General features: G+C 33.4%; 1 protein-coding gene and 1 long non-coding RNA gene across 2 annotated transcripts; both read right to left on the minus strand.

Annotated features, from left to right (window-relative positions):
* Window positions 1-9,291: 9,291 nt before the first annotated feature.
* On the minus strand, window positions 9,292-9,633 carry LOC120142335 (polyadenylate-binding protein 6-like). Its single transcript, XM_039157051.1, has one exon. It carries the CDS (start codon window positions 9,631-9,633, stop codon window positions 9,292-9,294), a length of 342 nt encoding a protein of 113 aa, XP_039012982.1.
* Window positions 9,634-9,722: 89 nt separating this feature from the next.
* Window positions 9,723-10,845, minus strand: LOC120142369. The gene is made up of 3 exons (XR_005517842.1): window positions 10,588-10,845; window positions 9,969-10,080; window positions 9,723-9,833 (listed from the first exon to the last, which is right to left on the minus strand). It is a non-coding gene; the product is annotated as an uncharacterized LOC120142369 (long non-coding RNA).
* Between the last annotated feature and the right edge of the window lie 4,957 nt (window positions 10,846-15,802).

Here is a 15,802-nt window from a genome sequence, read left to right on the forward strand (position 1 = left end):
ATGTGCGATTTATCCACCGTCATCCTTTGAAGTGTGACTAGAAGTATCAAGTTAAGAGCAGATCCATTGTCAATTAATACTCTTGGAAAAACATGGCCATGACAATGTGTGGTAATATTCAAAGCTTTCACTGATCCCATTTCACCTTCAGGTATTTCATCATCAGTGAACGTTATATAATTATCAACGACTATGTGCCCTAAAATCCTGTCAAGCTTGTTGAGAGATATATCTTCTGGGATAAATGTCTGATTGAGCATTTTCATCAAGGCATTTCTGTGTACTTCTGAATTCATCAACAAATCAAGAATTAAAATTTGCGCTTGTTGTTTATGTAGATGTTCAACCACACTAAATTCGCTATGTTTTAAAATTTTCAAGAATTCTTGTGTTTGTTTTTCTGTTACAGGCTCATTGACTATTGGCGGGGATTCATCATCAAATACCTTTTGGGGTATCACTGTAGCTTTTCCCTTTACTCTTGCCTGTTCTGATGCATTTGATATCTCGGGAGAGTAACACCTCCCACTTCTTGTAAAGAATCCGACTTCACTTACTGACTCAGATGTCGAATCCACACTCTGTATTTTCTTTTCTGTTTTTTCCTGAGAAACAGATCCTCCTACCATTGAAACATTAGTAGTATAATTCCAAGGTACCCTGCGGGTATCCTTATATGGAAATGGTAAAGGAGTTGTGATAACCACTTTCGGCTTTGTTGGTGTAGGATTCACTATAGATGATTTCACAGTAATAATCACGTGATCACTTGTTCTCTGGTTAGGTTTAGAATCTTCTGATGCACAAAACGCCATCTTCTCTTTTTCCTGGTTCTTCTTCAAAGAACTCTATCTCTTTGTCATTCATCAGTTTTTGCACCAAATCCCTAAATTCAAGGCATAGTTGAATTATATGTCCCTTTTCTTGATGATATTCACAATAATTTTTGCCTTCATTATGCTTTGGCTTGAATTGTTGCTGAATCATACCAGATAGGGAGAGTTGTTGAAATATCCAACCAAAGGGAGATTTAATTTCAGAGACATCAATTTTTACTTTCCTTCTATTCTCTTCCTGAATTGCGTTCACGTTTTTATTTCCATGATTTGGCAGCGGATGATTTGATGTAACTGGTGAATTGAATTCCAATTTTTCAGTATTAATTAAATTTTGGACCACCCTTTTGAATGCCAAACAATTTTCAGTAGAGTGACATGTAATTCCTTCATGATAAACACAACGTGCTTTTACATCGTACCATGGAGGGAATGGTGGTTGCATGGGAATCAAAGGATAAGGTTGTATGACATCTGCCTTTAACAGCGAATCATAGATCTCAGCATATGGTATTGGTAATGGTGTGAAGGAAAGCCTTTTCATTTTCCCTGCGAGATCCTCTGGATTTCGTTCGATTAGTATTTGTTTCCTCATTCTTAACCCGTGGTTGGGTTATTGTAACACTTTTTGAGGTATCCTTGCTGTAAGCGTTGTCATTGTTAACTTCATTCTCCTTTTTTCGGTACATGGGTCTTTTGGAACTAGACCCCTTACATGACTCAATTTTGCCACTTTTCATGATATTCTCAATGAGTTATCCAGAAATGACCATATCTGCAAAATTTCTGGTTGTATTCCCCATTGAATGGCTTAAATATGGAGCCTTTAAATTGTGGACGAACATCACTGTGGCTTCTTTTTCTGATAGTGGTGGCTGCACTTGGGCTGTTGTGTCACGCCATCTCTGAGCATACTGTCTGAATGTTTCACTGTTCTTTTTCTCTAAATTTTTGAGAGTCCATCTATCAGGGACCATATCTGTAACGTGGCGGTACTGCTCTAAGAATGCTTTTGCCAGATCCTTCCATAATCTAATGTTGGCTTTGGTCAGTTGAGTATACCACTTTTAAGCTGGTCCTGCCAAACTATCTTGAAAGCAATGAATTAACAATTTCTCGTCTTTCACATGACCTACCATCTTGCGACAAAACATGGTTATATGGGACGAAGGGCATGTAGTACATTCATATCTTTAAAATTCAGGAACTATGAACTTGATGGGGAGGATTAGGTCCGGGACCAAACTCAATTCGCTGGCGTCAAACCCATAGAACGATTCAGTTACTTCTACAGATTTTATTCTTTCCTCTAAGCTCTTTATCTGTCTGGTCAATTCTTCATTGGCTTTTTCTTTCTCATTCAGCTCATTCAAATCTGGAATTAGATGCTCAGCATTGAATTCCCCTATCTTCACATCTGATATAAGAGGATTTTTGCTTGAAGACGCATGATCCACTTGTTGATTTTCATTTGATTTGGTCTCTTGAAGTGCCGATGTGCGAGCATGGATTTGCACAGGTGTGATGCCAGAATGATAAACCGGTTCCGACGTGAAACCTAAAGGATACATAGGTTCCTGGTCGAAAGGTACATGATTTTCATGAATTTTTCAAATGGTAGCTTGCTTCCTGAGCATATCCTCTATTTTCTGCATCATACTCTCTTGTGAATTAGCAATGTTGGATTCAATTTTCTCTAAATTTATTCTCATTTCTGCTTGTTCTTTATTATGTTGTTCCTCGAGACGTTGTATTTTATCCTCCATTTTCTTAGTAGCTTTTCTAGTACCGTAGTGATGTTGAATTTTCTCGTTTGGCCAGGGTAACTGCGATTGAAAATCCTTTTCATATTATTTTTCAAATTTTATTTAATGAATGTTTATCTTAATGTAAAATAAAAATTATACATAAAGAAAATAATGTAATGAATGTATGTATGCAAAATGCATGTATGCAAAAGATATTGATCCCAAAAAGTTAACTGTCATAAAACAACTTCCATTGGCATACAAAAGTTTCTTTATAATAGTTCATAACTACAGATACGACATAGCTTTCCTATTAAGCTCTATGATTTCTTTCATCAGCCATGTCATCTTCTTTCCATACTTAGAAACTGGATCGACGTGATGCTCAATAATATTTACCTCAGCAGCTAACTCCCCAACATATCTGGCAACTTCGCTCATTTGTACCATGGCCTCGAATACCATACTGCCTCTTTCTTCATTTCTTTCTTCAAAGAAATCAGTAGATTTTTTCCATTGTTCATTAGTTCTTTCGAGAGTCTACTCTAATTCAGTGATTCTCTGACTTGACAACAGTGCAGAGTTTTTTCAAGATCTCAGATTTGTCTTCGTAGTGAAGCGTTCTCCTCATAACTCTCTTTAAGATCACTATGTCCTAGACGAACCTTCTCTTGGAATAATGATTCTTCAAGTTGTAAGATGTAAGCATTAAACTCTGAGTTTTTGTTCGTGCTTCTTGTGTTCTTTGACTGGTTTTCTGGATTTGCACATTCTTGTTTCTACATCGTTGCATCCAAGTGTTGGCCACTTCTTGCTCTACTTCAAATCCGGTGTTGAAATTCTTCCTCTCCAACTCTCATCTTTCCTTTTCAACATCGAACTCTTCAATCCTTTGGCCCCTGACTTCAAGTTCGACAATCAGATTGTTCATTTCAGATTCAAATCCCTTGAACATGTACATGTTGTTTTTCTCATCCTCAAATCTCTCAAATATACCGTTATTCATCTCTTCTAATTTTTTAGCCGATCTCTTTCTTTCTGCATTTCATTCATAATCTTGCGATTTTCAGCTTTGTGCTTTATAATTCGCTCCCTTTTGTCAACCTCGAGATCTTCTATTTTCTGATTTCCTTTCTCAAGGCTTTTGAGCAAGCGACTATTTTTTCCTTTCAAATCTTCAACTCGACCTTTCTCGATGTTCCACTCTTGGTCATTGATCCTGATGCTCTCCGGGATTTGTGAAGTTCATGGTAATTATTCTTTATCGTTCTGAACTCATCATCAACTTTTTCTTTGTTTTCCCTCAGCATTGCACATTGTGCTGAATGAAAGTCAACGTCGACGCCCAGCATAGCTTTATCTCGTCTCATTTGTTCTAACTCTTTCGACCAACCTTCTATTTCTGCTTCAAACTCAGCTTTTAGGATTTCGATCTCTGATGAAACTACCCGAATGCGATCTTCCATAGAGATATCCTCATTTTGATATGGTAGAGGAATATTTTCATTTTTCCTAACAGACCTCCATTCCTCATAATCAGGAGTTAACATTACCTTCGCTGCTTTAGCTCGAATACATAAAGTTTTTTTCCAAGCTGTAACGACATCCATGATGTTTCTTTTGTAATTTTTGCTATGAAAAGCAAACTCAGACGAATGTAATCCAGTAGTAACAGGAACAAATTGACGACCCTCATACTGCCTTATAACCAGAAGTAGTGCATATTCAATTCCTCCCCACAAACCGTGCAGCATCACCCAGTTGTAATCACTACATTTGTAAAAGAATTCCCTTTGAATTTGCCATGGGGCAAACCAAACGATATCGTCGCTTTGTAGATTTTGAAGAATATTAATCCACATATCTTTCGTGACTTCTTTTGGCCATTATTGCTCCAGAAACTCTTTCAACGGTGAGTAGTCCGTACTAAAACGACGGTATAAAACCTTTTCTGTCCTCTAAAAATGGTTACGGATCCATACATATAACAAGGGTGCACATCCCGAAAATTGTCCACCTCCTAGCCTTCTGCAAGCGCTTAACGATCGAAAAGTCTCTGCTAGAATTGCAGAATCATGATTTACCCTTTTTGGTAGCTGCTCAAACAAATCTACTACTGCAGCCTCAATATCCCAATACTTTTGGGAAGATGGCCATACCATATATACTCAGAGCAAAAAGATCAAATCGTACTTTATCATCTGGATGACTCTGAATAATTTCTTTGATGTTGGTCCAAGCAATGCCTTCACCTTCACCCTTTTGTTTCGTGCGGGCTACTACTCATTCCTCTCGTACTCCTGCAATCTTTGCTAATTTAACTCGGAAAGGTTGAGTTTTAACTAACCTTGAATAAATTCGATTCTCCAAAGCCCCTTCTATATGTAGCAAAGTTGTATACTCTTCAATAGTATGAACCAAATCCTCCTTATTGAAAGTGAAGCAATTATAACCAAGATTCCATAATTGAATCAGGGCTCGAATCAAGTCATCATCAACTTCGACATAGAGCAAATATGGGATGTCCCAGTAAGACTGATAGAACTGCAGCTTTCTATTTGAATCCCAACTCTCCCAAATGCCTCGTAAATCTTGCATATCATTTCTTTTTAGCAAAACCGGAGCATAACTTGCCAACTCGGGTACATAATCATCCTGCAGATTGTCTCCCCCTTGTCTTTGTAAGTCCTCAGCCCACTGTCTTACTTCTGAGTTTGGAACTATTTTATTTGAACACTTTTTATCCATAGATGAAGGTTTTCCAATGAGACGATTAACTCGAAGATCAATACCTTTAATCTTGTATGATGCTATGCAAACAGAAAAAAATAAAAGAAAACATAGAAAAAATGAATTAGTTCAAATAATGAAGAAGGAAAAAATTTAATTTAATAATATCTACGCAAATATTTTTATTTAAACATGCTTTCTACATAGCATACTTTAAATAATTTAAATTCATATGTAATTTATTTAGCAGAGAAATAAATAAATAAAGGAAAAAGTTAGAATTCATTTCTCCTTTGTGTACATCTATTTTGGACAAAATTAAAGCATGGCTTCAGATTGGAAGAGTTTCTGATGTTTACTATATGCAGAGTTTCAGTTCTAAGAGTAAAGGTATCCGAATTGTCCTTGTTAGTGCCCCCTTGGGCTGCTAACCCTCAATCCTAGTCCATCACAGACTTAAGCGGATCGAGTTCAATTCGAGGGGACACATTTCTCTATGCCTGACACAGAGAATAAATTCTCATGAAGACATAGAGCATATGAACCCCGAAAGTTACTTGCTAGGTCTGACACAGAGAATAAATTCTCACGAAGACGTCGCTTTCACTCCCACTTAAAAGGGACAAGCTTGATTATAAAGTTTATGTTATGCAATGCACGTATTGTGTGTGAGGAGAAATTTTCAAACCTCTGACAATCAAATAAATAATGAAATTTAATACTTGAAAATAAGATAATATACATATAAATATTGTGAAAATAATAAGTATATATAAAAATTTTGAAAAGAAAGAATTATAAATTAAATATATGAATTTTTAATTTCTAATTAATAGAGACAATTTATAATTGATTTTAAAGTTTGACCAGGTCCCCAACAGAGTCGCCAAGCTGTCGTAACCGGTTTTCGCCCGGGCACGAATGTTTACTTGGCGGGAAAAATGATGTGGATAAAAATGATTTTGATTAAAAAATGTTTTGGAGTCGCCATCGAACATTTTGGGTTAGGTAGGGTCGAATACCTAAAAATCATCTTTTAAAATAGTTTTTAGGAAAACACAATTTAAAAGATAAATTGGTCTACGTTTAACCAAAAATTCGTTCTTTTTAATAATAAAAAGGGATTCGTGGTCGGTTACGTTTGGGGAAGGATTAACACCCCCATAACGCCCAAAATTGGTACCCGTCGATTATATATTGTTTCTAATAATAGAATTTAAAGATTTGAATATAAATTTAATTTATGATCATCTTATTTCAGATTCAATCGAATAATTTTAAAGAAAAATAATTTTTCTAAAACTAAAGTAAAAATGTATATTTTTAGGGTTTTATAAATAATGTATTTATTTATTTAGAAATATCAGAAAAGGACATCTAGTTATTTTAAGACTGTCTCTTTTTTTAATATTAAAAAATTAATAAAAATTAATAAAAATCTTTTAAATAAAATTAAATCAAATATAGTATTTTATTTATTTAAAAAACTTTTAAATGGCGCGTGATTCTATACGCCGGTAAGGGTGATCAGATAAAACTTCCAACATTGGATCCATTTCCAATCCAAAGACCAAGGTAACTTCTTCTTCACATAGTGTACTAACATGACACCTTATAATTATAAATCACATTTAAATTAATCAAACAATGAGGAGCCCACCATCATCCCAAAACCAACGGAAATCAAGGAGCAAAAGTGGAAGACAATTTTGATTTTTATGTTTAAGAATGTTGAGCTTTAAATGGTCTCTTAGAAATATTGTAATGGGTATTTATTATTTATTGTAATGAATCTAACGTATTGTAATAAAATGGGCTCATTTATTTATAAAATAAAAAATAATAATTAAAGGACTTATTTTAAAATATTTAAATATAAAGGGTAATAATAAAAATAGTAATAAAAATATAAAAATATATGATTAATAATAATAAAAAATAATAATAAAATCTAATTAAAATATTAAATTTATTTAAAACATTATTAAAATATAAAATATCAAAATTAAAAATACTAATTCGAAATAGCATGTAATATAAGCATAAAGTATAATTTAATCATAATAATTTATTCTAGTTATAAATAAAATTTATTAAAATTAATAGGGGTTAAATAGGTTATTTTACCTTAAAGTATATAACTAAAGTAATTTAACTCAAAAGCAGAGATTTGATTTCAACATGAAACACACAATTAATATTAGAGTTTTCAACGTAAAAGCAAGGTAGGTTTTACTTTTCCATCAAAACAAAAAGTTTTATTTTTATAATAGATAAAACAAAAGCATCATTTTTTTGTTTGAATTAGGGGGTCTTTTAATCAATTATTTGGTTTCAACTATACATCTATTAATACGTGAATTAAGGGGCATATATATATATATATTAATTAATGACTAAAATTAAATAAAGATAAAATGAAAGATAATAATTAAATTATTAAAAATAATAATAGAAATAAAATAAAATTGCAATTAGATAATAATCAAAATAAAATAATTAAAATTATAACACTAAATAAAATAAATAAATAAACTTATGGTAAAAAAATACTAATATATCAGTAATTAAAATGTAAAATACCAAAATTAAAGGCTCTAATTCAAAATATTATGAAATATATATTTAATTTTAATTATTAACCAATGATTAAAATATAAATTATTAAAATCTGAGGGACTAAATCTGTTATTTACCATAAATATATATATTTACTGATAATGACTAAATTATAAATAAAATAAAATTAGAAGACCGAATTAAAACTTACAGAAATTGATTTTCAGTGACAAAATGAAAGTATACAAACTTAATGGACCTATATTGTATTTTACCCTATACGAAAATTATGCAGAGGGTCCCTCCCTTAAACGACGTCGTTTAACGGAGGGTATAAAGACCCTATTAAACCGGCCTTTAGGCCATTTTTCTCCATATTTCCCATTTTGCTTCGAGAGAAGCTCTACCTTCTCTCTAGTTTCCTTCGCCGGAAGGAAAACTGATCCCCAGCCAGCCGTCGCACGACGCCACTAACCTCGCCGTCGGCCACCGTCACCGGTGGTCGGAAAATATAAAACCCTCTCAAAAGATAGATCAAAATGATCTAAAATCGAATCCAACCCCCTTTTATATAAAACACGTCCTATTTACGTAGATCTACAAAAATACCTTCAGGTATTTCGAATCTTTGCGTGACGCGTGGATGTTCGTGGTTTCTTCGCGTCGGCCACCGTCACCGGTGGTCGGAAATATAAAACCTCTCAAAAGATAGATCAAATGATCTAAAATCGAATCCAACCCCTTTATATAAAACACGTCCTATTTACGTAGATCTACAAAAATACCTTCAGGTATTTCGAATCTTTGCGTGACGCGTGGATGTTCGTGGTGTCTTCGGTGACCGTGGAGTCCTCTTTGGGAAGTTCTCTCTCTTTCAGTTTAATATTTGTTGGTTTTTGGTTGTTTGTGGCTCTTGGTTGCTGGTCGTTGGTGCTTTCCTCTTGCTTTCTCTCTTCTTCCTTCATCGCAGGTTCGAAGGCTTTTATAAGCCTCAATAATGGTGGATTTATGGTGAGTCATCGGATCTATGATGGTGACTCACCATAGATCGTGATGTGTACGGATGTCTTCATATCTTCTGGAGTCTTCAGTGCAGTGATGGTCATCGTGGCAGCAGTTGGATGGAGAACATAACGGTGGAGTGGTTGAAGGCGAAGCAGTGGAGCAGTTGAGAGTGGTTGAGTTGACGACTTGAGATAAGATGTGGAAACCCTAAACGAGTTCTGAACCGAGTCAGATTGTTTGGACCGGGTTGGGCTTCTGGGTACCCGGTTGGTTTGGGTCTAAGATCCATTTGTAACTGGGCTTCAGGTTTGGACCTGTAATATTAATAATTTATTTGTTAATAACAATAATAATAATAATAATAATAATAAATAAATAAATAAAATGGGCAAAAAAAACTAATGTCTACTCAATTAGGGATTTTTCCCATCTGTTTCTCTTCTCCTATCCTTGTTGTACTTTGCAACCCCCACTGACACTCTCTTCCCATCAATCAACGTTCCATTAACATACTGAATTGCTCTTCTACAGCCTTCCTCCACCGTAAATTGCACAAAGGAAAACGTAGAAGATGTATAATTCAGTTTAAACATAAATTTTGGAATAAAGACCCTAACTACTATTCCATAATGATTGAAAATCTCTCTTAATTCACTTCTAGTAACTCTCCTACTAAGATTATCAGGAAAAAACAGTCCATTCCTCATTGGAGGACGAACAAATTGTCTCACTCGCTCTCTTTCTCTCTCTACCATTCTCACTCCTCATTCTCACTTTTGAATGAGTGCATTACAAGATGATTCACAAAAATTGATAGTATGACAGAAACTGCATATGGCAAATCACCTTTGACTGTATCACTTATCAATGTGGGTTAAACCATGAAACTTATTCGGCAGAGGAAGTAGTGATTTAGTAAAGATTGAAAAAGAATCCACCTTAACAGAAAGCTCCCCTGAACAGTGAAACAGGGGAAAAAACTATGAAATAAACCAAAGGGAAGCTGCTTTGGATTTGACAACATACAGTGATAGAGATCAAAATAAAAGCAAAAATTAGAATAAAATCACTGTAAAATGAAAAGCTTTACCTTTCTCAGTCCGCTTAATAGAGCCAGAAGCACCCAATATATCACCAATATTAACAAGTGTCTTTAACTGCTCAAATTGATCATTCAAAAGCCTTTCTTTCTCACAGTACAACTACAATCACTTGATAGCCATACAATCATCCAAAATGTTAACAAAAATTATAGCAGAAACAATACAATTAGGTCTGTAAATAAGACGAGACAAATCGTGAGTTACTCGAGATTGATTCGGTCAGAGCTACATAAATACTCGATTCGAATGGACTCGAACTTGAACTCGACTCGAATTATTAACAAGCCGAAATGATTTACTTGATTCTCGTCTCGAAAAGCGGGTGATCAACTCGAAAATATAATTTATTAAGAATTTATTTTTTAAAATTAAATTATTAATAATATTAACTTTAATGTGTTGATTTTTAAAAAATATGGTATAAGGCTTGCATGTATTTAAAGATCGAGTTTGAGAGTTTAAGCTTCGATCGAATTAAATTTATAATTTTTTTTATTTTGAGTTTTCGTAAACTTCAATTTATGGGTTGTAATTTATGGTTTAGAGTTCTAGTCGAGCTTAAAAATACAATGATGTAGAAAACGGGGGGAAACAACCTGGAAAAACCTGAATAGTGCTGGAGTCATCTCTTAAAGTGAGAAAAGCAAGTTTCCCAAAGGCTCTACGAGCCACAATTCGGCCAGCAACGGAGACACGGTGACTTTCGCCATCCAACTCTTCGCCATTGTTAAGATCCTTGTATATCTCTTGAAGCTCCCTAGCACTGTGACTTCTATCCCACTTATAGCCGTACGGCTTCAACCCCTGGCTCCACAATTGCTCCACTTTCTTGAGGCGGATGGAACGGATGGCTTCACGGTCCGAAGTGCGGTGCTTAAGCAGCGGACGGCTAGAGCAGAGGAAGCGCCCAATCCAAAGAGTTGCCTCAAATTCGAAGGCCTTGCAATGGATGAGGATAGCCTCCATACCTTCAAGCCAACCATCTTCGGGTCCTTCTTTACTGTTATTACCAGTTTACCACTATCATCACTCCTCTGCCCTTTTACATGCTTTCCATCCTCCGTTCTTCTTTTTCAAGTTTGTAATAAATAAATTTAAGGGTAGGTAAATAATCACTTTAAACTATTAGTTTTGATTTTTATTAGAATCTAAACTTTTAACTTTTTTAAATTATAATTAACATTTTTTTGTTTAATTTTAGTACCTATCGTTAAAAGTTTAATACATTTAGTATTTAAACTATTAATTTTAGCCCGTTTTAATACATAAACTTTCACTTTTTTAAAAAACTTAATATTATATTTTGAACGGCATACTAAAATGAAACAAAAATTAAATTTTAAGTATGATTTTGAAAAAATTGAAAGTTTAGATATTAAAACATAATAAAACTGATAATTAAGTACTAAACATGTAATTTACCTTAAATGTTGAGAGATTAATTAGAATAAAACATAAAATTGAGAGACTAAATTATAAAAATTATGTTAAAAAGTGAAATTTAAGTTACATGTGTATTCTGAAGTAGTTAAGGAGAATCTGATTCAAATTTTGTCAATTACTTACTCAAAACGAAGGAAAAAATGAAAAGAAATAACACAAGTTGCCATGTCATAAAATAATCAAATTATTTAACTAAATTTTAAAACGATATCATATTAGTTTCTGATATTTTAATTATTCAAATTTTATAAGTTTAAATTTGACTCAAATTTGAAATTTGATAAAAAAAAATTGAATTAATTTAAATAACTCTAATAAATTAAAAAAATTAAATAGTCTAGAGTGATTACAAGGTAATATTTGTTCATATTTTGCTTAACTATTTAACAACACACATCGTACAATCGCAATTGCTCGAGCTCAAGACCTCTATAAAGAAAAAAAATTAAAACAATGTCATATTATATAATTAGGGATGGTAATTTAACCCAAAACCAACAGATTTTGACCCGATCCGAGCCGATAGGATCGGATTTTTTAACAAATCGTTTCAAGTTCGGTCATATTTTATAAATGACTGGGGTGGAATGTGAAAAAACTCCGATCCGACCTGAACGTTATATTGTAATTTCTTTAAATAAATTTATGAATAATTGATATTAATATCCTCACTCTATTTTTTTTTTCTTAATTAAGTCTTTGTTTTATACTAAGTTGAGTCGGATCGAATTTACACTCTAAAAATTTAAGTTTTATCGAGATCCGATGGAAAATGTATATTTTTCAAATTAAATTAAATTTAAATGAAGAATATATATTTTTCGGACTAGATCGAGTTAACTAAAAACCCAACCCAACACGTTTTTATCCGTATATATAATGATATACTTCAGAAACGGAGACCATATTAAATTTCAATTTAAAACTCAAATTGGGGTTAAATTTTAATATTTTATATAATATTTGAAAAATAAAATCAATATTTATAAAATAAAATAAAAATGAATGGACAAAAAAAACGTCCGACCTTGTTACCATCCCTAACTTGGAGGTCGCTAAGCCCAATTTGTTTAGGCCATTCCGACCAGCTTCCTAGTAAGGCCAAGACTCCAAGCATGCCCAAGACTATAAAATAAAAGTCAAATCCAACTCACATACAAATACACATGTATTGGTGCCATATTTACGGTTGAATTAGATCGGATCGAATTTTTAATTAACCTAAATTTGATTTAAATATTATATTCATTTATTTTATATCCGATCAGAGTTTAAGGAGATTATATATTTTTAAATATTTAATCTAAAATTTAGAGTTAAAATATTCGATACAATTTTTAATATTTCTTCAACTCAATGTTTTGGTACCAAAATAGTCGGAAAAAACATGAATAAAATCCTTGCTGACACAACAGGTTGGATCCCCTCGGAGAAAAAAGTATTCTCAGTCAAATCAGCTTATAAGGTGATAGCAAACAACAATACAACAGAGGAAAAGATTTGGAGTATCATTGCTAAGCAAAACAACATTCCCAGGATCAAAGCGTTTCTATGGCTTATGGGGAAAGATAGAATACTGACCAATTTGGAAAGAGTGCGCAGGCATATGACGACGGATGCAAGCTGCCCCATGTGCAACTACGAGACAGAAGACTTAAATCATATGTTGAGATTCTGCCCGAGAACGTTACTGATGTGGGCAGAACTGATTGATACCCGGAACTTGGATAATTTTCTGAATAAAAATATCAAAGAGTGGATCACAGAAAATCTGGAAACAACACAATCCCCTTCACCTTATATTGAAAATTGGCCATCATTCTTCAGCTTTGTAATCTGGTATATTTGGAAAAGAAGAAATCAAGACCCTGAAATGATCAAAAGAGAAAATGTTATCCAACAAGCTATGAGATTGACACAGGATATACAAAATTCAGAAGCTATCAAATCTGGAAGCACACCAAGCAGGAATGAAATTCGAAATAAATGGCAGAAACCTAGTAGAAATTACTGTAAAATAAATACAGACGGAACCAAGAATCAAAGCACTGGAGAAGCTATGTGCGGGGCAGTTGCAAGAGACCACAATGGAAACTGGCGATGGGGTTTTGGTAGAAGAATAGGGATTTACTTCATCTTGGAAGCAGAATTATGGGGAATTTACGAGAGCTTAAATATGGCTTGGAACAGGGGAGAAAGAAAAGTGGTTTTGGAATCTGATAACAAAGAAGCTATCAACCTTATTAAAAATAATTCGCCTGAGCACAGAAAGCTTATCATTCTGCAGCACATAGGAAAACTCTTAAAGAAAAATTGGGAAGTAGAGTTGAAGCACATACCTAGAGAGGTCAATCGTGTAGCAGATTTCATCGCCAAGCTGATTAGGAAGTATCAAGAAGACGTAGTCTTTCTGGAAAACCCACCCAAGGAAGCTGAAGAGTTGTTAATTACTGATAAAATGGACATATAGAAGGCCCTTCGTACTTTTTTCAACAAAAAAAAACATGAATAAAATCATTAAGTAAAATACATTCCAAAATATATCAAAATTACAAGTCAAGCTAAGTGCAAGTGTCACACCCCAATTTAGGGGTTAAATTTTAGAAATTACAAAGTATTGAATTAAAGTAGTATTTTGTAAAAAAAATTTAAGGATTTTAATTGTAAATTGTCCTTCTTTAATTTTGAGACATTCTAGAGTTCACGTGAAATCTCTTATTTGTGTGATATGAAATTGTTTATTATTACTATTATTATTATTATTATATGGAAAATAGGAACCATAATTTGAATGATATTTTGATATAATAGTGTTAAGGCTTAGTTTAAAACTAAGTTGTTGGAAATAATTAGAAAAAAGAGTGAGAAAAGTGAGAGATGGGGTTTGTATTTTTAGTGTTTCAGGCATTGATAGGAAGATTCATGTTGTGGAAAGGTCGGAGTTGTTGTAAGGAATGATATAACTTGGTTTTGGATCCATCGGACGATAATATGAAGCGGACCAGAGTATTTTACTTTAAGAAAATCTAATGGTTTTCACTAGATCTACAACGATCGACGATGTTTTTGAATGATTGGGGATCAAATTTGTGACGAGTAGCATGAGGTGGTTCGAAAGATGTATTTTATGTCTTGAATGGTAATCGGAGACGGTGGTCAACACGGTGGTCGCCGGTATTCGACTGTTGCCGATGAAGGTTCTTTGTTCACCTTTAGAGCATGACTTGAAAAAGAAAAAAGAAAAAAAAGAAATAAGAATTGGCAAAGCTGCGTGGAAATGGAGGAATGGAAGAGTGCACATGGCTTTGGAAATTGAAAAGGGAGCAAAGAAATCATTCACGTGGTTTTGGTGAGTTATTGATAAAGTGCAAAAGGGGTAAATTACAAGGTGAGTCATCCAAGTTTGGTAAAAGCTAACCTTGTTTTCTAGCTTCCATATTGTTATGATTATGGCATAATGGTTTCAATAAGATCAATTTAGTCCCTGATTTTAGTAATTGAATATATATAGTGGCTCCATAAGTTTTTAGTTTTATCAATTGGGTTCTTGAATTATTAATTAGATTCTAATAAGTTATTTTTATGGCGAGGAAAATTATTTGAAGTCGTATTTGTACGATAGATGGTCCGTGTTTGTTAGAAAAAGATTGTAAGCCAGAAATTAAGTTGGTGAGTTGGATTTCAAGAGTAATATTTTGGATTTTATTGATGTCCTGAATCCGAAGTCCGTTTCGCCAAATTCGAAACTGGTAAGCTATTTTTCACTGATTTATCATCCGATTCGATCCGTTTTTCAGGATTAAGCTCCGTTTTGATGTAATTTCTGTTGATATGGATATGAGGAATTATTGGAAGTTGATTTCAAGATCGAGGGCGATCAAATGGAATTTTTATGGTTGATCAGTATTGCACGGAAATCGAGGTAATACTTTACTACCTCTTTATGCTTTATGGAACATGTTGATATTGGTAAATGCATGAATAAGATATTGTTGGTCACTTTTGTGGAGTTGAATAATTTATACACTCGATATGAATGTGATAGAAATTCTGTAATTGAATACAGATCGAATGACTAACATAAGAGATTGAGGAATTGTTAGAATTAAATTAAAAGTTTGTGATTGGTGATAAAGAAATCAGCCCTGGATTTGTAACTTATATTTTATATCATCAAAGATTAAATGGTAAAGGTACTTGGATGAGAAATTATGAGAATACTCCGGTATGGTAAAATTACGAAAATACCCTTATGTTGTAGGATGACAAGAATTATCCCTGGAAGTTGGTTAATAACTCTGAAAAGACATATTGATTCGATATAATTATAGATGTGCATAAGAAATAATAGTTTTGTTTAGAAAATTTGGATAATTGG

Source organism: Hibiscus syriacus, unplaced genomic scaffold (genome assembly GCF_006381635.1).
Source record: "Hibiscus syriacus cultivar Baekdansim isolate YM2019G1 unplaced genomic scaffold, ASM638163v2 tig00110828_pilon, whole genome shotgun sequence".
Classification (NCBI taxonomy): domain Eukaryota; kingdom Viridiplantae; phylum Streptophyta; class Magnoliopsida; order Malvales; family Malvaceae; genus Hibiscus; species Hibiscus syriacus.

Bases quoted from the DNA above. Each gene is read 5' to 3' on its own strand.
- LOC120142335 (XM_039157051.1), bottom strand. From the start codon at position 9,633: ATGGTAGAGAGAGAAAGAGAGCGAGTGAGACAATTTGTTCGTCCTCCA.